Source organism: Eptatretus burgeri, chromosome 13, assembly GCF_056783735.1.
Source record: "Eptatretus burgeri isolate ZD-2024b chromosome 13, Ebu_testis_v1, whole genome shotgun sequence".
NCBI lineage: Eukaryota > Metazoa > Chordata > Myxini > Myxiniformes > Myxinidae > Eptatretus > Eptatretus burgeri.
In genome coordinates, this window is record NC_140973.1 from 33,981,012 (window position 1) to 33,991,926 (window position 10,915).

The following is a 10,915-nucleotide window of genomic DNA, read 5'->3' on the forward strand; positions in this document are numbered from 1 at the left end:
TTGACCTGTCAAGAGCGAGGGCCTCAAACCCGGTATCCGACATTTGACAGTTTCGAAGTGGCTTTCAACTGATCTTTATACCACTTATTGGGGGCACCGATGTTCCGCAGACCATCAGTCAGTTTCCCATAAAGAAGGGCCTTTGGAAGTCACGCATCACCCATTCTGATGACGTGACCGACCTAGCGCAGTGAGCTTCCATGATATAGGGCACGATTCCTCGCGCATGCGACAGCGTCCCGCACCTTCGTATTTGGCACCCTATCCAGCCATTTCACATCTGCAATCCTTCATAGGCAGCACATGTGGAAGGCATCTCGCTGCTTGATGTGTCGCCGGTAAAGTTTCCAGGTTTCACAATTGTAAAGCAGCACTGTCAATACGAAGGCTTTTGTAGACTGACACTTTGGTGGAGAGAGGTACATCACGGATATTCCACAATATGTCTACAAGACACCCAAAGGCCGATGATGCCGATGATCTTTGTTTTGGCCTTAAGGAGGCGTAGGTTCAACATTCCGCCATTATACAGATAGTTGATGCGAATGCCATTGTCACAGTCATTATAGGCATCATGTATCTTTGCAGAAATCACAACCCTGAAAAGCAGAGGTGCAAATACACATCCCTGTAACACTATTCTCAACACTGACGGTGGCTGACTCTTGTCCACCATCCACTACATTGGATCATCATGTCGGATGCCCAGAGAAACTGGTGAATGATATTCACCAGTTTCTCTGGGCATCCGACATGGGCCAGCAGTTTCCACTGTCCTGTTCGACTAACCGAATCAAAAGCTTTTGTCAGGTCCGCAAAGACCAGGTAGAGGTCCTTGTCCTGCTCCCTACATTTCTCCTGGAGTTGGCGCTCAGCAAAGATCATGTTGACTGTGCCCCGGTTCTTTCTAAATCCGCACTGACTTTCAGGGTTCACTTCCTCAGCTATTTGTTGATTCTGTTGATGACCACTCATGTGAGGATGTTGTCTGCGATGCTCAGCAACGATATACCTCTTTGATTGTTGCAGTTGGTTTGATCACCTTTTATTTTGTAAAGGTGGATTACAGTCGCATTCTTAAAGTCTTGCAGCACAATTTCTCTCTCTCCCAGATGCTGCTGAATAAGTGGTGAAGTCTGTCTGTCAGGTGGCTTCCCCTGTTTTTGAAGACTTCTGATAGGAGACCATCAGCTCCAGGGGCCTTTCTGTTCTTCATTGCTTTTATGACCTTTTCCACTTCCTCCAGTTGAATGGGGATACTGAGGTTGTCCAGTGTCGGCCTTTGCGGGAGTTCATCAAAGACAGCATCAGCGATTCCATATGAGCAGTTGAGGACCTGCTCGAAATGCTCTGCCCATCTCTGTGCTGTCAGTGTCGGCTCCGACACGAAGGAGATTCCATCGGCACTGCGAACGACAGCTATACCATTGAAGCTTGGGCCATGAACTGCTTTGAGTTCTTGGTAAAAAGCATCCTTATTGTTTGCCGCCTTATTGTTTGAACATCCTTATTGTTTGCCGCCTCCTGCAGACATTTGGCCCGATCAAGTCACCACTTCTCCTTGATCCGTCGGATCCTAGCCTGGGCAACTGATCTTACCTGCCGATAGCATTCCTATTTGGTCTAGCAGTCTTTATCGTTCACCCGTTCCAGATGTTTGCTATCTCGATCAGACAGGATACTATGGATTTCTAGGTCGTTATCGTCAAACCAATCTTTGTGCCGACGTCTTTTCTTGCCAAGTGTCGTCAGAGCTGCTTTTTGTGTTGCTTCCTTCAGTTTCTGCCATTCTATCTCAACGTCAGCAGGTGTGTTGCACTCATTGGCTATTGATTCGAGCTCTGCATTGATGTTTTATTGCAGTTGTACCCTGTTTCCATCAGTCATCAGTTTGTCCATGTCCAGGTGCGGTGCTCTTGATGACAACTTGGCGCGAACTCTCGGAGGCACATTGAGTGCAGTAATGACCTTGACCAGCTGATGCTCAGACCAGGCTGTTGAGCTACGAACTGTCCGCGTGAGGCAGACGTCTGCTCGATCCCTTTGTTGTGCAATGGCATAGTCAAGCATATGCCAGTGTTTGGATCTAGGGTGCATCCACGATGTTTTGTGGATAGTTTTCTGCTGGAAGATGGTGTTTGTGATAGCCAGTTCACTCGCAGCTCACAAACTCAGGAGAAATGTTCCGTTGGCATTTTCCTTTCCAACACCGTGATGACCCAAAACACGATCCCATGCAACAAAATCATTGCCAACTCTCGCATTGAAGTCACCAAGGAGAAGGAGTTTGTCTCTTGAGGTAACCACTGCGATTGTCTGCAGTAAACAATCATAGAACTCCTCCTTTATATCCTTTGAATAGATCATCGTTAGGACATAGGCACTGATGACAGTTGCATGGTGCCCATTTGCAAGCTCATTGCACATGGTCATCAGTCTTTCTTTTATTCCCTTCGGAAGGCACACCAAATGTTGCATACATGATGTCCAGACTGCAAAGCCAACTCCTGCTGCTTGACGAGCTGCTTGGCGTGTCTCTGATTCTGGCTTCCCAATTCAATAGAATGTGTTGCCGGCTCCAACCTCTGGAAGCTGCAATTCGTCAGCAAGACATGTTTCACTGAGTGCCGCAAAGTCAACATCATGCTGGCTCAAAAAGTGGGCAATGATGGCGGTTTCTCTTTCAATGCAATTGTCACCATCAGTCAATGTGCGAACATTCCAGGCTCCAAATACAAAAGTAATTGTTTTTCTTTGTACCTTACTTCGACTACAGAAATGGGTAGCCATTTCTCCGCGGTCTGCCAGCAGGCGCAAGTAGGACAAGCTTTTTTGGGCCACCTTTTCCAGGCCTTTCCCCAACTTGGGGGAGCAGGCTTCCCATGTAAAACGGCTGCTCCGACACTCCCAGCAAGACACGAATGCTGTAGTTACCCTGATTCCACAATGAAAAACCATCACACTGAAATCACCTATGTGCAGGTACATAACTAAGAGCTTCCAGAGACATCCTTCACTTGCTCCCGATGCCACTTCCTATCACTGCAGGACTTGGCACGATTTTGGCTGCAGGACAGCTTGCACTACTATTATAGGAGTGATGGTTCGTACAGGCCAATCACCACTCTCTCTTTCCTGGATAATCTGCCGCCAGGTCCCAGAAACTGAGCACACAAGACCTCGAGCAGGATTGCATTCGTTGACCAGGATCCAAGTATATCTGGAACTGCACTTACCTTTGCCACGAGTTAAAGGTTAAATAGCATGCAGTCTCCGTCATGGTGTTTTTACGGCGACAAAAAACCGCCAGACAAATGTTCCATCATCACTTCATGGAGGCTTTTCAGGGAGGTAGAGCTGCTCGGTACTACCCCACTTCCAGCGAGGACACGTGCCGCTGATTGTCTACTCCAGTGAATACCGGTAACCCACATATCTGGGGGCCATTCCCCTATCCGCAACCTGGGGAGACACCATGGTAGCATACAGCTCTGCTTTCTTTTAAACTACAGAATTCACCCAAACCATGCCAGGAAAATGTGTCTCACATTACAGAACCACCAGAACCCTTTACTCTTGGAATCAAACACTCAGGGTTGCAGAGTTCTTTAGTTTGGTGCAACACGTGCACTCGTCTGTTTGCCGAAAACATGGTGAAGAATGATTCATCTGATAATATCACATTTCTCCACTGCTTGGTAGTCCATTGCCTGTGGTCTTTGCACCACGAGACTCACAAATGTGCATTGCCAGATGTAATGAGCGGTTTGTGCACTGCAACACTGCAACTGCAACTGCAACCCGACTTTCCTATCTGTTCTGTGGAGTTATCGGTGGACCGTTTTTGATGAAACTGGCTGCTCGTGCCCGAGGTTGAAATTTACAGTCAATTGATCTGCAGTTGTTCACCTGCTTTTCCTTGCACTTCAGATTAATGCATAGATATCACGATCCTGGAGTATGCGCTTCTGCAAACTCTTTCCCTTTGCTAATGATGACTTTCCTTCGGAGTTCCATACTACAATCACCTCAGACACCGTTGCTTGTGAAATATCAGCAAATTGAGCTGTCTTTGTCATTGAAGCTCTTGCCAAACACTCCTCACAAAACACCCCTCTTTCAGTCACTGAAGTCTCCTCTTGCAGCCATGCCAGCCATAATTATAGGTATCCATGCCGGTGCAGCATTTCTATAAATGACCCTTAGCATGCTGGGATGTTATTTGCTTATTTAACACCTGGGCTACACCTGTGTGGCAGCCGTTGCTTTCAATATACCGTGTGTGTGTGTGTGTGTGTGTGTGTGTGTGTGTGTGTGTGTGTGTGTGTGTGTGTGTATGTGTGTCCTCCATAACTCCAAAGCCATAATAAAACCTCGCAGCCTGAAACTTTGCATACATACTAAGAAAATTCCAAGGAAGTGCATCAGTAAAAATTGTGTTTGGGTTTATTAAAACAACCCTTCTGAAGATAATTAACGGCCTCATTTAATTATATCCTTTATCAGTTGCTTCCTCTGTCACCGCTCTCTATGGGGTCTGTCGGTGTATCCGAGTAAACCTCGCTGGGGTCTGAAAACCGCCATGTTTTTTGACCTGTTCAACCATGCCTTGACTTGGAACAGGCCGCAATGATTTTTTAACGTAAAGTTTTTTTTTTTCACTTTCCTCACTCATATTAAGGAATGCCTGTTCATCATAGCTATGAATCACTACGAACATCGCTTTTGTCAGTCTTATAGTTTTCAAATCCGGAGCTTGGAGTGATTTCATGCATTATATGATACAACTTTCCACAATCTACTCTCACGGACTAATTAAAGGATATCATCGAAATATTATTTCGGCCTTGAGGATCAGATATTGTCCAGCCAAATTAAGTGTCAAAATCTGAAGTGAAATCTGCTAATTTAAAGAAATAATGAGTGTTAAAACTAAGCCGATATATCTATTTACTTAAAGCAAGCAAGGATATTGTCCCTCCTCCTCCTCCTCAATATATGCCGATTATAATACCAAGCTTGCACACTAAAAACTCGGCTCGCCGTCACACGATCCCTATGAAATTGCTGTGGCACTTAGCGGACATGCCGACAATGTTTGGGAAGTCTTGGCGTTCCATAGTACCACTTGCATTTTGCACAATGCATATTTTTGTCATTCCCCGTGTAGGGTCTGTCATCCGCTACCAGCTATGTTGTACTGCTATCCCGTGCATGTGCACGGGTATCGCGAGTACATATATATATATATATATATATATATATATATATATATATATATATATATATTTTTTTTTTTATATATATATATATATATATATATATATATATATATATACATACATACACACACACACACACACACACACACACACACACACACACACACACGAAAATGTGAAACTTCCAAAGCATGAAACTTATCTTTTTCTCCCTTTTGGAGAATTGTATTGAGTGAACAAAATATTTAGGAATGTGCCAAAATTTACCAGCTCCATTGAGCGATATGATTTAATGCATTCACTGCTTGACCTCACACCCCTGTCCCCCAGAGGGACTGCTTATCCAAAGTGTCTGCCAGATCTGGTCGATATTTTTGTAGGTTGTGCGAGGTGCTCTACGAGGGATCAAGGCAAATCTGATGAAAAACGGACGTTTTGAAATTAAGTTATAACATTTGCATGGACTGCAAACCAATGTACCACGTCACACGTACACAGATGAGCAGGCAACATGGTCGATTATCTGCAATGTTTATTTTATGTGATTAAACTTTGCGATGTCTCCAGGGTTGTTCTACATTAAGCAGCAACTCTTTTTTGGATAAAGTCATTATTTGAACAAATTCATTGCATTTCTTCAACTGATGTGGGCACGGTGAACACTGCCTTTAAAGGTAAAAGTATCCTACATGAGATGCAGCTCCAGCCTGGCCAGCCATTCCTCATCAACCATTGAATTGGATTGCTTGCTTGATTGCTTAAGCTGCTTGCTGAGCACCTTACAATCGATAACAGTACCGTGCAACGTCATTCTGAGCAAATTGTTTACTCGCTGCAGATGCTTTTGCTATGCCACGTCATTCAGAGTGAGTGATTCATGCTCCGTCATCCTGAGCAAATAGTTGGTGCTCCGTCACCCTGAGCGAGTGGTTCATGCTCTGTCACCCTATGAGAGGGGTTCATACTCCGTAACCCTGAGCAAATGGTTCGTGCTTCGTCACCCTGAGTGAGTGATTCGTGTTGCGGCACCCTGAGCGAGTGATTCGTGTTCCGTCACCCTGAGCGAGTGATTCGTGCTCCGTCACCCTGAGCGAGTGGTTCGTGCTCTGTCACCCTAAGCGAGGGGTTCATGTGTATGTACATATATATATATATATATATATATATATATATATATATATATCTTCTTCTTCTTTTGGCTGCTCCTGTTAGGGGTCGCCACAGCGGATCATCCGTATGATCCGCATTGTGATTTGGCACATGTTTTACGCCGGATGCCCTTCCTGACGCCACCCTGGTCGCCTCTTACGACACAGGGATATGGTACACCTATTTTAACCAGGGTATACACCGGCCCAGTACACTGGTACTCATTTCACCGACCTCGGAAGGATGGCAGGCTGAGTAAACCCCCTGGTGTATTAATTCAGTGGTCCAACGGGGCTTGAACTCAGGACCTTTTGGATCCCAAGCCGCTGCCCTAACCACTGCGCCAACACCAGGCTATATATATATATATATATATATATATATATATATATATATATATATATATATATATATATATATATATATATATATATATATATATATATATATATATATATATATATATATATATATATATATATATATATATATATATATATATATATATATTATAATTCTTTATTCTTTTCTTTATTCAGGTAGGATTCTTTGGTGGGCTCAGGAATTTGTATTTCTGTATAGCTATTGATGATCTTTTCAGGATACCCATTATAAAGAAGAATCGTCTTGATGGTCTCAATTTCAGTATGGTGTTTATCTGTGGAGCAGATCTTTCTTACTCTGTTAACCAAGATACCAATCATTCTAATCTTGTATCTAGAGGAACTGTCAGAGTTCCACCGAGTATATTGTCCGGTAAAAGTCGACTTTCAGTGGACTGTGGTTTTATAAGCCTCAGCCGATTTCTCAATTAAGACGTCCAAGTCTTAATTGAGTTATACAAATTTGAGTTATACAAAATATATGAATTGAGTTAATTGGTTATACGACGGGACGTTCCATCTGTAAGGTGAACTCTAGGGATGGATTGAGAAAGTTCAGGTATGCTAAGAAGACTTTTGATGTTGAGGTTGATGCGAAGACAGCAAAGATGTCATCCACGTACCAATAATAGACGAAAGGGGGTTGAACTCCAGGATGTGGATCTGCAAAAGCACTTTTTTCACAGTAACTGTCAAAGACGTTTGCCAAGACGGGCCTATGTATGTAAGCTGCCAGACCAGTTTTATCGCTTATTGGTGAATCATCAGTGACAGCGCAGATATAAATGCACACCAATGAGGCTCCCAAGCATGTACCATGTTCAAATGTCGAAAGCAGTCAATATATAAATTATAAAGAAAGACCCAACCACATCTCTCACTTGTGAATGGAGGGAATAACCAATCAGTTCTGACCTAATCAATTCAACCCAGGTGGCTAGGATTATATAAATAAATTGACTCCTTCCATGCTCTTCAACCTAAAGAAGTTGCATAAAACAACCAAGAAAGGCTACCAAGGTAAGCCCTTTGCTGTTTCAAATCCTTCCCAGAGTTCCTCCACAGCTGTAAAGACATTCACAAATAGTACATACATGAGAATCCCAATGCTACGCACCCCCTCAGCTGCAGGACCAGTTTCATCACTTATTGGCGAATCATCAGCGACAGTGCAGACAGAAATGTATACCAATGAGGCTTCCAAGCATGAACCACATGCAAATATCGAAAGCAGTCAATTTAAGTGATAAAGGAAGACCCACCCACCCACATCTCTCACCTGTGAATGGAGGGAATAACAAATCAGCACTCACCTAATCAATTACAACCAGGTGGCTTGGATTATATAAATAAATTTACTCCTTCCATGCTCTTCAAGCCGAAGAAGTTCCATAAAGCAACCAAGAAAGACAACCAAGGTAAGCCCTTTTGGTTATTTGGTTATTCCCGAGTCACACCTCCGGGCTCACACATACTGTCTTTACAAATTCAAGACACCATCATCCACACTCAAATAAGATGCCTTACTCCATATTACTGAACTGGGTTTGCTGAAATGTGATCAGACCAGCAGTGAGGGCCAGCTCGTATCCAAAAAAAAATGCAGTCTGCCAATTACTCCTTTTGTGCTCACCCATACACACCCACAACCTCTTGTAAACATGCTGATTCTTTCCTATTATGTTCCTCTCCAGGCTATCTTTACTCATTATCCCCCGCCGCGTGGCGGAAGGGGGATATTGTTGTCACCCAGGTCGTCCGTCCGTCCGGGCGTCAACATTTATAGCTGTGAGTGCGATAACTCATAAACTGTTCGCCATATCGATTTGAAATTTGGGTCACACATGTACCACCTGAAAAGGAAGAACCTTATTAATTTTGGGCGTGGCCAGATCCAAGATGGCCGACTGGGGCGGCCATATTGAAAAAAATGTTTTTTGTAATAAATGGAAAACTGCTTATCTCATTTCAATTAGTTTTGGTTACTACGTTCCTCACCCCCCTGGGGAACTTTTTCGAGATGATGACCAAATGGTGTCTTGTTTCCAATTCACCTCATTATCTGGAATATGTATGACCTTTTTCATTCAATGGCAGGGGATTCCCCATCTCTGATGGTATATTTTTTGTGTTATTCGTCCTTTGCTCCTTGTGTATGTCCCACCCTCCCTCCAACTCCTTGCCCCCATACCCTTTGGTAGTTTGTGAATGTTTGTCATTCTGATTCAGGTTGTCGATGAACCAATACCTTGCACATATAAAAACATCAAAACCAACATGGCCCAAAGAATTGAGCATGGCTTGTGAAAACTGTGAAAATAATGATTTGCATTTCATTCCTGCTTCATGGTAAGCTTTTCAATCAAAGATCAGTTTTGCCATCATTGGAAGATCCCAATGAGGACATGAAATTTTTTTTGGTGTACAATCGAGTGAACAGAAACTCATCCTATATTTTGAGTGAAATTATTGACCATGATCCAGGTTTGATTCACACCAAAACAAGATGAACCAGCCTAAGCACTGATACATTAACATTCACTCTTGGTTATACTGTGCATAATTATAAACAATGAATAGAAGTACTTGAAGAGAAAGCATAAAAAAATATCAGAAGGATACAAGAGAGTTGAAACGACGCTCATAATTGATCACCTGTACAGACTAAGAATATGTTGTAGATTAACTTGTTTACTTTTTTTTTATTAATGGCAAGAAAAATAACTTCATAGCTTTAGTGTGCTGCAGGCTAAACTGGAAACTCTTCTGGGATTGTAGCCATTGGGATCTGGTTTACTGCCATAATCACTGTGCTCCCTGACCCACAGAAGTGCACACACTGTTGGATGGCCTGCTGCCACCAGACACGTACTTCCGCTTCAACCCTCTAACTGGCACAGATGTAGCACTTGATGAGAGGCGTGTGGAAAGGCTTGAGCAGCTCAGGCTCGACACGGAGGCCTACCTCTCCCGTAACAGCAACAAGCTGAGCAGAGCGGCTGCTCGCCTCACCAAGCCACGTCGGCCTCTGCAGCGATTGGCCGACTGGTTACAGCTGAAGATGGATGCTTGGGACAAAGGCCCACGCACTTCCAATGCACATGTTCCTTCTAAGCTTTGAGGGCTACCTTGAAGTCTCGTCTCAAGCGACCTCCCTCTGCAAATTCCTCGGTTTTCTTTGCCTTCAATGGATTGCACTGTACGGATTGTTCAAATGTGTTGCAAACTTCCATGAAGTTGAGATCAAGTTAAGCTATATCAATGTGACAGATCGATTGCAATGATTACTTTGTCCATCTTGCCAGTAATCTTCCTGCTTTTCAGTATGCAGGATGTCTTTGGGCATTTGTTGTTGTTTTTCTTTCTTCCCCCTTCCAGGCATTTGTTTTGCAAATGCTTGAATGATCTTTCCCCTTTTTACTATTGTTTTTGAAGTCTAAGTTTTATTGTTGACGTTAAACCCATCCCTTATTTTTTACACCAAATGCATGTTTTTTGTTGTACACAAGTTAACTTTGATGAAAATGCTGTTTTTTTTTTTGTTTGTTTATTTGTTTTCATTATTCCTGAGATCCTGCTGTGAGTGGCTCTCCACTATCCCGTGCTCAACTACTAAGGCCACATGACATTGCTGATTCTTGTTTTTTTCTTTCTCCCCATGGGGAAAGCAGGACACAAAACTATTTTGCACTTTGACTTTGTATTTACTATTGTTGGAGGTGTATTATTGAGAGTTACCTTGACAACATTGGCAAGTGGGCCTTCCTACTGCAATATGATTATGTGAGCATTAAATGGAGGTGTGATTCCCTGTTGTGGAGGATGAGATTTACTGATCCAAATGTCCATTTTTCTTGACAGTCCAAGTGTTACGGAACATTGCGGTGTTTGTTTGTTGATTGTGTTGTGTTGTTCATCTGTTGAGTCTGTAAATTATGTGGCACCATCAACCTGTCTGAGTGTGTCAGAATAGTTATTTTTGTTTTGGATTTGAGGCCTTCATTTATGACTGCAAGTTTATGATTGACAGAACAGGTAAACATGGGTAAGGTTTTGCATTTTGTTTGTTGCTGTTTCACCATTTATGACTGTAAACAAACGTTCTGGTGTATTCAGTTTTATAAACATCTCTTGCAGATGTAAACCTCCCTTCAAGTTTAC

At 43.0% G+C, this 10,915-nt stretch overlaps 1 protein-coding gene across 1 annotated transcript in view; it reads left to right on the plus strand.

The window, feature by feature from the left end:
- LOC147014220 (calcium-independent phospholipase A2-gamma-like) overlaps nucleotides 1-10,582 on the plus strand; it is a 204,748-nt gene extending 194,166 nt beyond the window's left edge. Inside the window, 1 exon segment of the mRNA XM_085851990.1 lies at nucleotides 9,583-10,582. Coding sequence (XP_085708116.1) covers nucleotides 9,583-9,875 — 293 coding nt within the window. The 3' untranslated portion in view covers nucleotides 9,876-10,582.
- Nucleotides 10,583-10,915: the final 333 nt, after the last annotated feature.